Source organism: Rhizopus microsporus (assembly GCF_002708625.1).
Source record: "Rhizopus microsporus ATCC 52813 unplaced genomic scaffold scaffold_8, whole genome shotgun sequence".
Lineage (NCBI taxonomy): Eukaryota > Fungi > Mucoromycota > Mucoromycetes > Mucorales > Rhizopodaceae > Rhizopus > Rhizopus microsporus.
In genome coordinates this window covers 445,844-461,306 of record NW_019671923.1, presented here as the reverse complement: position 1 = coordinate 461,306, position 15,463 = coordinate 445,844, and the positions used below count along the sequence as shown (strand labels likewise).

At 35.6% G+C, this 15,463-nt stretch overlaps 6 protein-coding genes across 6 annotated transcripts; 2 read left to right on the top strand and 4 right to left on the bottom strand.

Annotated features, from left to right (window-relative positions):
• Nucleotides 1-1,355: 1,355 nt before the first annotated feature.
• RHIMIDRAFT_282550 (Rhodanese-like protein) lies at nucleotides 1,356-2,854 on the bottom strand. The gene is made up of 5 exons (XM_023613080.1): nucleotides 2,745-2,854; nucleotides 2,448-2,693; nucleotides 2,308-2,396; nucleotides 1,857-2,259; nucleotides 1,356-1,807 (listed from the first exon to the last, which is right to left on the bottom strand). The coding sequence occupies exons 2-5, from the start codon at nucleotides 2,686-2,688 to the stop codon at nucleotides 1,680-1,682; spliced, it is 861 nt and encodes a 286-aa protein (XP_023466274.1). The 5' UTR covers nucleotides 2,689-2,693; nucleotides 2,745-2,854; the 3' UTR covers nucleotides 1,356-1,679.
• Nucleotides 2,855-3,028: 174 nt separating this feature from the next.
• RHIMIDRAFT_282546 (uncharacterized protein) lies at nucleotides 3,029-5,224 on the top strand. Its single transcript, XM_023613079.1, has 4 exons — nucleotides 3,029-3,536; nucleotides 3,588-3,832; nucleotides 3,884-4,011; nucleotides 4,065-5,224. Exons 1-4 carry the CDS (start codon nucleotides 3,377-3,379, stop codon nucleotides 5,074-5,076), a joined length of 1,545 nt encoding a protein of 514 aa, XP_023466273.1. The 5' UTR covers nucleotides 3,029-3,376; the 3' UTR covers nucleotides 5,077-5,224.
• Nucleotides 5,225-7,187: 1,963 nt separating this feature from the next.
• RHIMIDRAFT_291920 (uncharacterized protein) lies at nucleotides 7,188-8,246 on the bottom strand (the record flags this gene model as incomplete). The annotated part of the gene is made up of 4 exons (XM_023613851.1): nucleotides 7,188-7,466; nucleotides 7,520-7,693; nucleotides 7,748-7,785; nucleotides 7,952-8,246. The coding sequence occupies 4 exons, from the start codon at nucleotides 8,244-8,246 to the stop codon at nucleotides 7,188-7,190; spliced, it is 786 nt and encodes a 261-aa protein (XP_023466272.1).
• Nucleotides 8,247-9,713: 1,467 nt separating this feature from the next.
• RHIMIDRAFT_308492 (DUF572-domain-containing protein) lies at nucleotides 9,714-10,651 on the top strand (the record flags this gene model as incomplete). The annotated part of the gene is made up of 5 exons (XM_023614570.1): nucleotides 9,714-9,797; nucleotides 9,849-9,928; nucleotides 9,979-10,153; nucleotides 10,203-10,585; nucleotides 10,609-10,651. Exons 1-5 carry the CDS (start codon nucleotides 9,750-9,752, stop codon nucleotides 10,649-10,651), a joined length of 729 nt encoding a protein of 242 aa, XP_023466271.1. The 5' UTR covers nucleotides 9,714-9,749.
• Nucleotides 10,652-10,807: 156 nt separating this feature from the next.
• RHIMIDRAFT_313336 (uncharacterized protein) lies at nucleotides 10,808-11,787 on the bottom strand. Its single transcript, XM_023614859.1, has 3 exons — nucleotides 11,721-11,787; nucleotides 11,433-11,674; nucleotides 10,808-11,376 (listed from the first exon to the last, which is right to left on the bottom strand). Exons 1-3 carry the CDS (start codon nucleotides 11,767-11,769, stop codon nucleotides 10,924-10,926), a joined length of 744 nt encoding a protein of 247 aa, XP_023466270.1. The 5' UTR covers nucleotides 11,770-11,787; the 3' UTR covers nucleotides 10,808-10,923.
• Nucleotides 11,788-14,155: 2,368 nt separating this feature from the next.
• Nucleotides 14,156-14,863, bottom strand: RHIMIDRAFT_237485 (cytochrome b5; the record flags this gene model as incomplete). Its single annotated transcript, XM_023608769.1, has 6 exons — nucleotides 14,156-14,237; nucleotides 14,307-14,377; nucleotides 14,437-14,531; nucleotides 14,588-14,614; nucleotides 14,675-14,684; nucleotides 14,753-14,863. The coding sequence occupies 6 exons, from the start codon at nucleotides 14,861-14,863 to the stop codon at nucleotides 14,156-14,158; spliced, it is 396 nt and encodes a 131-aa protein (XP_023466269.1).
• Nucleotides 14,864-15,463: the final 600 nt, after the last annotated feature.

The window sequence follows — 15,463 nt, the reverse complement described above, 5'->3', positions numbered from 1 at the left end:
TGAAACGAGCAGATGCAATAGGAACCCCCAATGATTCTGTTTCCAAATTGTTGATCTCTGTCTCACCGAACTTGTAATAATTTTTTATGTAGTTTTCTTTGATTTTTTCGAGGCTCAAGATTAGGCTTTCAGGAGTACTTCCTCTGCTTCCATGTGGTTATTAGAGAAAAAAAATAAGAATCAAGTATATAGAATGACTTTTCCAATGTTCATGCTTGAATTGCTATGTAACACTCCAAGCTTATACAGTCATGCTGCTTATGAACAGCTTTTGAAATGTGTCCCTCTTCCCAAGTATTCTTATCGTTGGTCTCGATATGAATTCCCAGATCTTTGACTACAAGAGCCAAGCAAAGCTCCTTCGGTAGCTTCAAAGAAGCGAATTAACTCTCAAATGGGCTGAAAGTAATGGACTTTAAATGAGTGCTGTTCTGTGCGATGTGTCTTAACTTTCCATAGCCTTTGAAGTCACTAGGCAATACGATGTGTACCAGTGTCTTGAAGTACAAAGCTGATATGTTGTCTTCTTCAAAGCCCATACGTGCTGGTACATAGAGTACCCGTTGGCATTCTTTTCAAAGTAACTTATTGCTGATCGCAAAGTTGCATTTATCTTTCCAGCCTGGAAGATAATCGATTGTATCAATAGGTAAAGTACTAAAGAGCAAAAAATGAAGATTAGATTAGGCTCAGTTCTTGCGCAAGATTCAAAGCATACTCTAGAGTAACCATAATGGAAGTTTCCAGAGAAAGGAGATAAGAATACGACAAGATGGAATAAGGCTCTTTAGAATCATTTATGAACAGAGTAAAGAAAGGGATTCGTGGCAAAAGGGAAAATTGATATTTATATGCAAGAATAAATGTTGTCAACCAATTACATCTAGTAAATTATATCACATGATGCTTAATACGAGGCATTATATTATTATAAAGCATTATGTACGTGAGATGAAGGAGAAAAGAGAAAGAAGCATGTGGAGTCTTTTAATGACAGGGTGCATCAGTTTATTGACTACGTTTGTGAATATGATAGATTGACGCATATATAAGAGAAATTGGAAGTATCAACCAACTATAATATGTACTTGGAAACATACTATGATACATAGCATCAAGTTTATTTCTTGCACAAACGCAAGATTTCATTATGTACAGTGCTTGACTGTATCAAGATAGATAGTCTTTTACAATTGAGAATACATGTATTTTATATACTGCTTTAACCCAAGTACAACTAATCAATAATACACTTGTCTATGACAAAGTTTACGATCGTCCCTATTTTAATCTTCATTTTTTGAACTGTCCAAATTAAAAACGTGTATCTAAAGATGTCCACGTGTTCTAGAAGCATAAAGTGTTTAATCGTTAATCAGAAGCCAATCTTGATTAGTATATGTTGTATAAAGAACTTTCTAAATGTGAGAATATGCAGGGTGTCTAGCAAAACTTAAAGCTGTACTGGTTTAACAACATTTTATTATTGTTTGACAATGCAGTTACTTGTTAATTTTCTGCCAAAACAGAATATTTCTTGTAGGAAATCCCTTTTTTTACGACGACACCGGAACTCAGCTTTGTATACATAAATATGTATGCTCCACATGCTTTGCAGAATTAATGCATGCATATGATTTGCAAACTAAAAAGAAACACATGTATTTTACTAGCTAATTTTAGATTTTAATAATAATAGCATCATTTTTGCCAGCATATTCTGTCCAGCTGCCATCATAAACTGCTAATTTTTTAGCGCCTGCTCTTTCAAGAGCCATAAAAAGAATAGACGCTGTGATGCCGCTACCTGAAATTGAAATTAGTAAATGCAACAAAACTAAAATATATAGACTTACCACAACTGGTAATGATTTCTCTCGAGAGATCGACGCCTTTACCTTGAAAGATTTGCTTCAGCTTTTCGTCATCGTAAAGTTTGCCGTCAGGGCCGATTACTTCATTAAAAGGAACACTAATGGATCCAGGCATATGGCCTGAATTAAGCCCTTCACGAGGCTCCGGAGCTTGACCCGTGAATCTCGCATAAGGACGAGCATCCAACACTTGAATGTAATCTTCATTGGACTGAGCTTTACGCGCATTGGCCAGTATGGTAGGATAATCACGTACAATCTGTGTGTTGATCGTAGGTGTTTCATAATGCTTCTCTTGAATCTTTTCAGGAACGCCGCTTTCGGTAGGCCCATCCCAGGCAGGAAGTCCGCCATTAAGAACAGAGACAGTATCGTGTCCAAAGGCCTTTTACTGTTTAGCTTCAGATAAACAAATGAGTCACTTGTGTGTTACCTTGAAGGTCCAATAAACTCTACAAGCAGAAAACACGCCAGCTGTATCATAGACAACCACATGGTCATGTTGATCGATGCCCAATTTGCCTTTTTTTTATCCGTGAATAGATGCACGATTAGATGACATATTTAGCTTACCAACAGCATTTGCAAAGACTTCAGGTGAAGGAAGCATATGAGGAAGGTCAGTCGAGGTATCCTTGATACCATCAATATGGAAAAACTGACTTTTGGCTATCCTCTTCTTTAAGAATTCATCGTAAGGGTCACGGTTACTGTTCGGCATATGCCATGAACCATCCAGTATTTTGACGTTTTCAAGGTTTGACTTTAATTCCTGCACGGAGATTAGACTTGCAAAGGAACGTTTCTGCAACATGGTGTCTACATGACATTATGAAATGACTTTTTTTTTTATATTATTCAAACTCTTACACTGTCTTGAAGTCACTGTCAATACTTGTTTAAACATATAAAGTAACACAGATAAGATGGAAAAAAGAGAAAAAATAAATGGATAGCAGAAATTGAAGATTTTCTGCTTGATGACGTTCAAAAAAAGAAAGAGGGCGTACACAGTGAGACGGTTTTAATAAACAACAGTTGGTGATACCTTTTATGCAATTAATTTGTGTATACTTGTTTTTATGCCATTGATATAAATGGACCACGCAGATTATATCGCTTTTTTTTCCCTTTTTATTTTATTTTATTTTTTAACTCAATTCACTTTACTATTATCAAAATGTCAACTTATATAAACGAAAAGTCGTCTTGTCCACGGCCGTCGATCGTGCCTATGGAGACAACAACGACTGTAATAGATATACCAGATGAAGGCTATGGTAATATAATTAAAAATGATTACCCCTTAAAATAGACTTACCGAAAATTATATAGATCTAAGCAGCAAAGAACAAATGAATGCCTTTGCAAACGAACAGACAGTGCATACAAGTGGATCTAAAGAAAGAGTCATTATCATTGACGATCCACCAAGATATGAACACACACGGGATGATGTAACATCCTGTCCAAAGTCTAGAAGATTTGTACTCTGTTCAACAATGCCTATCACAAACACTATCTTGTTTCAGTGGCTACATAGGCAGTACAAAGATAACAATAACAGATATGCATTTCAAATGGCTGTGGCCTTTACGATTGCCGCCCTGTTTGTCGTTATTGATCCAGTCTCAAAAGTATTTCATAACCCTTTTTGGATGGGTATGGGAATTATTACCATAATTACTCTCTCTACTCACACATATTTATTAGGCGTGGCCGTGGTTACTGTGCTGGATAACACAGTGGGCGGATTTTTGACATTAAGCATTCAAAGAATCTTTGGTACTATCATTGGTGGCAGCGCAAGCATTATCATCATCACAATTACTCGAGCCATCTTTAATTTGCAATGGGATTGGAGAGCTGAGGTCGTTCTCTGCATCTTAATGTTTATCCAAATATTTTTTATTTCCAAAATCAAGCTGATCCCGAATTATTCTTATGCAGGAAGCATTGTAAGTAACACATATTTATCTCCCATCATTATTAACAATAGATCCAATCAGGGCTTATTAACCACTGTCATCATTTTATTATCTGGTTACGAAGAAATCACTCATGAGGGATTATCGTCAGCAGCACAATTAGGCGCATGGAGAGTGTGCAACATGATTATCGGTGTTCTTATTGCAATGTAAAACCTGATCAGTACCTTGATATTAAAAAATATTCATCATATTTATCTAGGGTTGCATCTTGCTGTGTGTTCCCGGCCCGTGCCATTGGTGTCATGCGCACTAATCTCGGAAAGTCAATGGACGAGGCTGCCAACTTATACGAGAGGTCAGCGGAATACTATCTTGATCTCACGCAAGATAATATGAACGAATCCTTAGCATCAAGATTAGAGCGGAGAATCTCGACACAGATCACGGTTGCACCCACACCGGAAAATAATGGAAATCAAGAGACACCGCAGATCTCTATCAAGGAAACCCTTCAACGTATCTTTTCGACAACGTCAGCTACTTATAAAGAACCTCCCACGGATCAAGATGTTGAGGATATATCCCGATTCTGGGACCACGACGAGATCACACGTGTTAGTAATGAAGCTATCACAGTCCTTTCTCGTTTACAGACAGAGTCAACGCGGCTAAAGAATGTATCAAATGAATACTATCTTCAAATCTTGTTCCATTTCCTAGGAGGAGGCAAGGAACGATGTAAACGGTATCTCCGACGAACCATGAGGTACAATGAGGCAATCGAGGCTATGAAACGAGTGGTCTGGCCATTGGCTTCATTTAGACTCCTCTTCCCTTTAATTAATCAATCAGGAAATGATCAGAATGCATGCGCAGTACAAGCGCGCACTACACCTACCCGTGAAACCCTCGAATGTTTTGCCAATAGTCTGACTGTCATGCGAAAATTAGCGACCATCCTTAAAGAACATAATCGACCACTGAGTGATTTTTCGGAAGACTGGGTCGAAATTCATCGGATGGTCCATGCGGGAACTTTCCATGCTCAGCAGGAACTGAAGGAAACGATCAAAATTGGTATTCATCATCACAACATGGATGGACTTAAGTTGCTATCATACTATGGTTTCATCGTTCGGTGTTCCATGATATGGGACGGCCTCAAGACAGTGGTAGATAAGCTCAGTCCATTAAACGGAACTCTAAGTCGCGCCTCATCTTTTGGTTCGAAACCTTTACCTAATCGAGAGACTTTGTATGCACCAGAATAAATAAATGATTTCCTTGATAAAAAAAATGTTGTACGAATTAGCCTCAAAAGTCAGAAAGTGCCATAATAAATATAGAAATCGGATATCCATCTTAAAACATTGACATATATGCAGTGATATTTGTCTTGTTCAACCTAAAACAATCTCCCTTATCTTCTTTTTTTTACTACTGAGCTTATTCTGCGGCCAAATTGTTTTACTCTATGCATAGATGTCCATTGGTTATCAGCAATTATTAAAAATGGCTCGTTCTGCATAAACGCTTGTTAATATTAAAATGTGAGTTTATTTATTTTGGTTAGCGCCATTTTAGGCTGCTAAAGTTTACCACAGATGACACAGATTCATATTTTCATATGAGGGAAAAATGGCAAAAAGGGGGATAGTCTTTTTTACACAAGGTAGAAAATTCATAACAGCCTTATCTCTTACTGTGCATGTATCCAGGTTACATTGCATAAATAGAAAATAATTGTTTCCATAGTTACAACTATATTTGTTTATATTAACAGTATTCATTACAAAGCCTTTATGTTTTCTAGTCAATCACATTTTATGCAAGAGCTGCAGCCGTGATTAGAAAAAAAAGATTCACACATAGAGGTAGAGTTTCTGCTATGGTCAATCATATGGTTCTTGGCACTTGTATAAAGTTAGTAATATGCTTAGCGTTATTTTTTTGTTTGGTTTTGTTTTGGGTTCAAGGGGGGTTACAGAGAGGTAACTGAGCCATTATGGATAAAAGATGTGGCACATGCAGTGTAAATATGAAAAAGATTTTCATGTAACTCAGTCAAGTATTGGTAACTGATATGGCACAGGAACAATGTTTAAGCTAAAACAAACAAACACACGTGCACACGCTAGTCTTGAGAAAGCTTATAGAAAATAGTGAAAGAAACAAATGTGCATTGGTTAATCCTTTGTATTGATACCAAATATAGAATAAAAATGAATGAACGGACAAGTTTCAGTGGCTCTCTTAAAATTTTGAGTTAAATAAACATCCATTGTTTTTTTTTTTTAAAAAAAAAGGCTCTTCTCACGGTCAAGGAACAGCATGAAAGAACAATAAGATCCAGGACCAATGGCGAATTGCATTTTTTTCAAGAACTGCTTAAAATGATTTTACCCAACGTCATTTGATAGGAACTTGAGTAAGCAACAATAGCTTATCCCCCCTTTTCTGATACCAATCATATTAGCATCATCTTTTTTATAAATCAAAATAGATGAAATAAGCAAATGAAAACCCCAAACATAGTTGTAATCTGCTCATGATTAGCAACCATCATGTATATTTTTGCTTTTAATTTTCATACATGTAATGAGTCATTATTATCAACTAACTATTAAGCATAATATATGCTCGCTCGATTAATAAATCATGTGCGCTTTCTTAGAAATAATATCAGCTTTCGGATACACTGTAGCTATTTTACAGGGTTTCAACCTACAATTGGACAATTAGAAAAATTGATTTGACGATTTATGCAATCTTTAAAAGCTTTGAGACATGTAACAAAAAACAAAGAGATACTTTATTGTTGCTTTGTGTACACGAACCAAAAGATTTGTAGACGATCGTTCGAGCAGACATTTACCTGTATGAAATAACCCTGGCGATAACCAAAGTGGTTAAATTTGTCTTTGTTTTTTGTTCACAGAGCTTGTGCTGTCATCGAGTCTGCTTCTTTTCTCTGGCCTTTTAAAGCGCGCAGGGCTTGCACCTGTCTCCCTCAGTGATTTCAGAATTAAGGCAAAATTAAGTGTTGCCGCTGTGTCTCTGTTGTATAAACGCCTTCTTTCTTCATTTTCTAAACAAATGACATTCTTGCAGCTAATAATTCATTAGCTATTATTGCCGTTTTAAATTAAAATGATTATTACCGTAGGAGACCATAGCAGATGACTGTTCCTCTGTTCACCCTTTGCTTCTTTCTTGGATTCTGAACTTTCTTAAATGGTTTCAGCTGATGTTCCTTACATTCTGGACATCAAGTCGAGGTTTTATATTCGTTTATTAAATAAACGGAGAGGCCATTCTTTTCTAATGCTCACAGCAAGCCTTTGTTGTGAGTGGGCTCGTGAAAATTCATATTTGGTACAGATCAACCACCAATCACCAAAACTGCATTTGGTCCAAACCTGTTCTTTACGTTCTTCATCTGCTTCTCATTGCACTTGTCATAATACAGCTTAAAAGGAAACTTCATCTTTCTAAAAGGGAGTAAGAACAGTTTCGACAGTATTTTGTGTGCTTCATGCATCATGTCCTTTTTCTTCTTTTCGTAGTTTTCTGTCGTTTCAAATCCACTGATATTCAACCAGCCAAGTGTTTCTTTAATGATATGTGACAGCTGGTTAATTTCTACTTCTGCTAATCCTTTCTGCGGATGATGAACGGACAATAAAAGCCGCAAATGGTAGAGAAATTTATCACTGTCAGTTCTGCTGATGAGCATTCTTCAAGGTTTCTGTCAATATCTAGTAGGAATCTACGGATATGAGTGATGAATAATAGTCGATTTCCATAATATAAATCACCACTATCAGTTACTTTAAAATCAACAGGCTCAGAAAAATCATGTGGCACATTATCAAGGGTCTCGTTCCCCTAATACTTTTTCAATATCAGTTCTACTTTCGCCTTTGCTTGTAGATCCTCCACGAATCTGGCTTGATCCACTGTTGATGAAGGAATTTCCGCTAATACAAGTTTGGCAGATTGGATGGCTGTCGACTTCAGTGCTTTCCTTAAATATCGGTAACATTTTGTATTTTTGTTCCTCTCACACATGGTGAACCAGTATAGTTCTTTTTTTTTTTTCAACTGCACTAGTCTCTTTCATAAAGTATAGAATATATCGTCTACCAGGGACTATAAGGACACTAAGGACACATTTGTCTTTCATCTTTAGTAAACCTTCATTGTCCAATTCCTCGATATTGCTGAATTCATCTTTTTCCATTTTTTTATTTGACATGGATCTATTTGCCGTAGTGCTACTGGCACTTTTTTCTTCGCCTTTGTTCTTTTGCCGGCATCCTATATCAACATTTTGCTTCAATATAGAAACACCGACACCATCGGTTTCAATTGTTCCTTGAAATCGTAACGACTTATTATTTCCTTGTGCCTTGAACGCTCTGGCAGAAAGATTTACCATCTTGCCCCATATATCAAATTTGGCATCCTTGAGATTCTTTGCACGCAATACATGGTAATTAACAATTGCTTAGTCAATTGTGACGTATAAGGGTATATACGTTGTGCGCAATGGATAGATCGCAAATGACTTGAACTTCTTCGACTCTTGATCGAACGTCAGTGCTTCATATAATTGTGCAAGTTTATGGAATACTTTAAAATAGTATACAGGGTGAGCCTTCACATCATGGTAGATGGAATCTTTCAAAAAAGTACAGTCTTCCCAGTATTCATAATTTGACGACGGGTTGTCCAGATGCGTACAAATTTGAACGAAAAGAAGATATAGGATCAAAAAAAAAAAAAAAGTTTTTATATTACTATATTTCATTTTACGCTGCACAATTCGAACTAATAAAGAAAAGAATGACTACAACAACCAAAATCACAAAGCTCGAAGTGTAATATTCTTGGTTGCCTCCTCAGAATATCTATCAGCGGTCATTTTTTGTCGAAGTGTGCCTGAATTTGTCTTTTTTTTTACAGATTAAATTCAAGCACTGCCTTACTCGAACGCTAAATTGCGAACTGATATTATTAATATACGCGGTTTTTATCTTTGTACATTCATAAAGAGCCGGTTTCTTAGCGTGTGTAAGTTTTGGTGAAGTATAATCAGCATATTCAAAGTATAAATCCTTGTGTTTTGCGGTATGTCATTGCCATAGGTTTGAGCTGCAATTTTCCATTTCCGCTTTTTTTCCCACCTCATACTTGTCTTTCAACGAGTGATAAAAAAAAATTTTCATAAAGAAATCCTTGTTGATAGATTCGTGTATACCAAACGAGCTATTGACATCGAATTCCTTCAGGAAGATGTATTTTGCAAAGGCATATGTGTGTGTGACTAGTGTGTATGTAACACCTACGAGTTCATGTCATGGCTTTTGGAATTCAGGTTTCCATATATTTTTTATAGTTGTTTTTGTCGCGATGACGCATTTTCTCTGGTACATATAAAAAATAACTATAAGGCACGGTACCATTTTTAGCTTTTGTACTTGCATCTTCACGGCCTTCGTCTTCAATATTCATCTTTCACCCTTTCAAATTATGAATAAAAGAGAAATAAGACAATAATGTAATAATACAAATCATATTTATAATATAACTTTACTGATTTATTAACAGGGCTGACAATATTAATTAAAAAAGAAAAGCTTACCATGTTGTGCACTTGTTAGATTAAAGAAACATATTCTTTATGCTATGAAGCACACAGCATGATAGCCTGAATGGATATTAATGCATAATGATGAGATCATCTTTATATTATGGATTGAAATCTCTGTAGTATTTTTAAATCAGGCAGTTGCCGAAGTGAACAGCAAAGATATGGTGGTATAATTATTACTAAAATGCCAGCTTCTCTTTTCCTTTTCAGACAGAGCAAGAATCATGCAACTTACAAAAAAGTCACACTTGCTTTTTTTCCTTCTTTCTTTGAGCTACGGCCTTTTATATGCAACCATTCAACAAATACTACCCACCTGACTGGACACCGGACAAGGTATATTCATAAAATTATAGCTTTATAAAAGACAAACTAATAAAGTTCTAGGGTTCCATCAACACATATCAAGGAAAGCATGCGTTAGGAGATAGAGCTCGAAAGCTGAAAGAAGGCATTCTAATTGTAAGGTAAGTTGTATAGATTAAAATAATCATACAAACAATTCACTCTTTTTTAGATTTGAATTACCATACAACATTTGGTGTTTGGGTTGTAATGAGCATATTGGACAAGGTGTGAGATATAATGCAGAAAAGAAAAAGATTGGCAATTACTATAGTACACCCATATACCAGTTTCGAATGCGATGTCATTTATGCAGTAATTGGATAGAGATTCATACTGATCCAAAGGTACTTTTTTGAGGGCTTCCCTATATAGCATATGCTCATAGTGAAATAGAATACAGCCTATGTTGTTGTCAGCGGTGCACGAAAGAAAGTGGAAGAGTGGGATCCAAAGGATACGGAGGTCATCCAGTTCCAAGACGAAAAAGAAAAGGAGCAGTTGGAGACTAACCCGATGTTTCGATTGGAACATGAGGTGCTTGATAAAAAGACACTGGATGATTCAGTGCCGCGCATTAGCCAGTTACAGCAACTGAACAACCAGCAATGGGCCGACCCTTATACACGTTCACAACAGCTACGAAGAAGGCTTCGAGAAGAAAAAAAGATGGACAAGGCAGCAAAGGAAGAAGCAGACAAGATACGAGATAAACATTCACTACATATAGAATTGTTACCCGAGATGCCTGAAGATATAGTGAAAGCCAAAAGTGTAGAGTATGACACAAGCCATCTACTAGATCAAAAACGATTAGAAACGGCCGTATCACCGTTATTCCGTAAAATCAAGACAAAAAATCAAGCAATTCATTTGGCCAAGATACAGACCAGACTAAAGACGGATCCCTTTTTGAATTCATCATTTTCTAATCGGATAAAACGACCCTCTGATAGTGATAATAAGGATACCAACAAAAAATCAAAAAAGGATAGCAATAATAATAATAATAATAATAATAATAGTAATAGTAATGGAGGTTTAGTGCTGTATAGTGATTCAGATACTGAATAAAACGAATAATTTATTTATTTATTTACAGCCAAAAAGAAGGGTATTAAGCTACAAGTTGAATATCTTGCTTTATTTGATATGGCTCAGAAGGGTTGATCGTTATATTCTCTACGGTTAATAATAGTTGAACATCTTCAATCGATTGATCTTCTCTCGGCATTGTATAAATAATGATTTCAACGAATAATGGAAACTGTTGGAAGAAATCTTCCATATCGGCTGTAATAAGAGGCTGACCATCTTCTAATGGATGATATGTATAGATGTGACCTGTTCTGATTTGTATAAAAATACGGGCAAGCCCAGCTAATCCCCTTACTGAATTTCGTGACTTTAGTTTGTTGACAATATCCTCTGCAATCAACTCAACTGAATCCTCCAGGATGGGTAAACGTTCATCATAGTTTTGATGATATAATTTGTATTGAAGCCAATCTTCAAACACTCGACTAATATGTGATGCAGCTTTTGTGCTCGTATTACCCAAAGTAGGTAACTGAAAATATATGTATTAGACGATAGTAATAATAATAATAATAATAAAGAACTTACAGAAATAAATCTACTTCCTCCATCCATAAAATAAGTGTTTCGATATTTAGATATTCTACTATTCTCAGGGTCTTTCATGATCTTTTCAAATGTAGCCAGAGATTCTTCTTCCTCATATAAAGGTGAATCATGAGAAATATTATCTGCCATAGTGACTACACTGCTCAATGTCTTTCCGTTATCTGTTGTGGTATCATCGTCTTCATTATAAAGCTGAAGTTTATCGACACTCAGTACTTGTTCTTTATGGATGTTAATACAAGTTATTTAAACTAATCAAGAGAGTACCTTTATGTAAATGATAGCCTTGATTTTGAAGAGAAGTGTCAATCCACATGGTTTTTGAATAATTTAGGGATAAAATAGAAAAAAAAAGAAAAAAATCGAAAGGGAATTAAAGTTTTTATTGTTCCATATTTTCCCAAAAGCGCAAAAATAAACCCTACTATTCCCTTTTACACAACATGGGAACATTCTACAACCTTATTACTACTGCTCCATCTGATTTTATAAAGATAGTCGTTCGTTCTTATTTACATCTTGTACATCATTTTAAAAAAGAAGGGGTAATGAATTTGATATGTGAGAGACATATATACTCTAACCAGATAACAACATTCTCCTTGTAATGATATCGATATCTTAAAATACCATCAATATAGCAAAAAAACATTCTTTACAAGTATGAAATCCATGTATACAATTTATCATCATGTTCATGATTGGACCTTCTCACACATAATTTCAGTGCAACATTTTACAAGTTATGAAAGCCGGAATCATATTAAGAGATAAACTCTAGATAAACAGTGAAGGGGGTGCATCTACTGACGTAGTTGTCCTACCACTTGTAAAATGCATAATCTATAATTCTATAAAGAAGAGTAACCTTGATGTACAAAGAGGATCATGACAAGATGGATAGTTTAAAGGTACTAATTGCACGATTAAAGAGCATCAATTTGAACCTTTTGCGCAAAGTATCTTTCTTTTCAAAGATGAATGAAACACTTTGTAACATTCTTAGATACATTACAGGTAGTAAAATCTTATCATGGCTGAAAGAAAACAAGAGCGTTTATGCAGCTCCTATCTGATGTTTCATGCCAAAGCAAACATTCAAAGCGTCAATAATTTGTCATTTCATTGGTTTATATAATGAATTATTATCAATGACCATATCGTTAACTGTGTCATTGCTAAAACGATAGTATATCACTTTGAGTTTTGTTGGGTCACAATGACGCTTATGACTAATTTTTTTTTCTGATAAGACTGTTTAGCGCTTTAATGACGGGCTCCCCTTGTGATGAGCAGAAAAAGTCGGAAAAGTGGCCTGCCTGTTTTTATCTAGCACTTGTATTCAATTTAAAATAATAAATATTATTTTTGTAAGAACAGGACTGAGTACGTGAAGCTAAAATGATACAAGCCCCCTTTTTTTATGGTAAAAAGGCATTGAAAGCACAGCTTAACTTTGAATACCGCTACTAAGTAAACTCTAATAATAAACATATCGTAAAGACTTTTAAAAAAGGGGAGGGGGTTTCAGAAACACGTTGAAAGTAGGATCCATCATCGATAAGTACATCAATTGGAATAGATATAATGGAACTGAGTATTGCACATCCTATTGAACTTTACAAGACGAAGTATATAATCGGCTTTGCGATACAAATAAAGTAAGGCATTAGCTTGTAAAATGACGATCACTGCTAGTATTTTTTCTGTTTTGATGATACACTACGTGTCTTTTCTTCTTGTACGAAATGGTGAATCCGCTTGACTTTTTTTTGCTTAAAACAGGAGTAAACAAAACGAACCAATTAGAGAAGGGGTAAATAAAGTACTTAACACAGTCTTTTGGTACCATTTATTTTTCCTCCTTTTCTTCTTATCCTTAATCAAATCTAAGGTAGGTACAAGAAAACCTTGTCCTTAGGAACAAGCTTTGCTTTTATGTTGGTTGTTTCAGCACTCAAAAAAGCGCTTCATCAGCTTTTATGATTAACATAACTTTGTAACTTTGGACAGTAAGTTTCTCTTTTTGTTCAACAGAAAAATGTTTGTTAGAAACAAGCAGGACATGATTTGCTGAAGAGCAGTAACTGAAAATATTCTTGATAAAAGGAGCACCCAGCTAATCATCTAGTTGTTATGGAAACGGAAAGGTATTTACAACAAATAGGCGTGTATACACTGCATAAGATTCAGCCTGTTAAATCAAGCACTTGAGTTACCCTTAGGTCATATTGAGGAAAGGGAATGAAAGAAAGGAAGAAGAAAAAACTGATTTGTATAAGATCAAGACGAGCGACTCAAAACTCTTTCAGCTTTTTCCCTGAGTTTGAGCTGAGCCAGAGACTTTTGGCCAATAAAAAAAGAAATATACATAGAAGATAACCCCACAACTTGATTGAAGCTTGTTAGGAAATTCACTTTCAGCACAAGCTAGCTTCCAGCGTCTTCTTTCAAAAAGCCCAACTTTCCCCTGTGGGACACGAAAGTTCATTTCATTTCGTGAGAGTAAAAGAAAAGAGTTCTTCTTTTTTTTTACTCTTGCCCCCCGTTTGTTGGCTTGCGAGACTAAGGACAACGGTGGTTAATAACCATCAGGTCATCATAGTACATCGAGTGTTTCTTTCACCACTCGGGGTCTCCAATCGGCTGAACATATTCTTATTATTGACATGATGAATGAAAAAAAAAAAAAACCGGGTTTATTAATGAGATTTGGGTGCAACAACAAACTTGTAGACAACAGCACCAAGAATGGCAAGGGCAGGTAAAATAATGCGCCAGGAGCTATAAGAAATACCAGGGTATGAGTGTGTGAGAGGTACGATGTGTATCACCTTTAAAAAAATAACTTACGAGCCGCTCTTTTGTTCTTCTGGTAATTCACCAGCACGAATAACGTTGACATTGTATTCCTTCTTTTGTGACTATAATAAAAAAGAAAGTTCAGTTTTCTTCCCTTATTCAATCTAGTTCAATTTCTTACAGCTTCATCTAAAACACCAATTTGGTACTTGTCAAGCATCTCACGTGCTTCATCAGAGTGTCCAATATCTTCAAATGCTTCAGTGGCATCCTTGCCTATACACATAAAAGTTAATAATAATGATCATCTTTTTTTTACCTTTATAAATTACCTGCTTCGTCAATCAAAACCTCCTCACCTGCAAGACATTAATTCAAAAGAAAAAAAAAAAGGACGTGTCATTCTTAAATCAACTTACCACCAGGATGCTATTTATTTATATGCAACTAAATTAATACTGATAGTCCAGACATGAATTGTTATTCTTTAAACTTACCTCGACGACAAAAGAAGTGATATCATACACTTTGTTATGAATAACCAACCATAAGTCATTCTTTGACTTGTGTTGAGCAACTTCATTTAAGCTAAAAACCTTGGTAGACATGTTTTAAATAAAAGAGAGAGGGGGGTTAACTAAATAGGAACTGTAATGAACAAAAGAAGAAAAGAAACTTTACTTATTTGCGCCCTTGCTTTTTTTTGGGTTCGCGGATAAACAGCCAGATCGTTCAGCCAATCATGAAGTGTGTAACAATATATTGTGAATAGAACTCAAAGATACGCTCTCTATTTTGATATATATTCCAAGTCAAGCTACGAAATATAATAGTAGTACAAGTATCTTTTTAATGACTTGGTCCATTTTTCTTTAAAGTCTTGACGGTTCTTGTGGATTATCATTTTCGTAATCAACTATTACCCAAATAAGTAAATTACAAAAAGGTCTTGACGAATTGAAACATTCATGTACATTTACGCACACACACACACACACACGTATACGATAATAGAGAGGGGCTAATTCGAAACATATGAGATGGCTTTAATAAATTTGAAAACACGGAACATATACTATGTGATTTCAGAAGCTCTGGTTCTAATTTCTGGACCATCCAGACGCTCCGATATTAAGATCAGAAATATGAATGGAGGGATCAAATGGGCCGAAGCTGGGTTTAACCTTGGCACTAAGGTACTGGTTTTT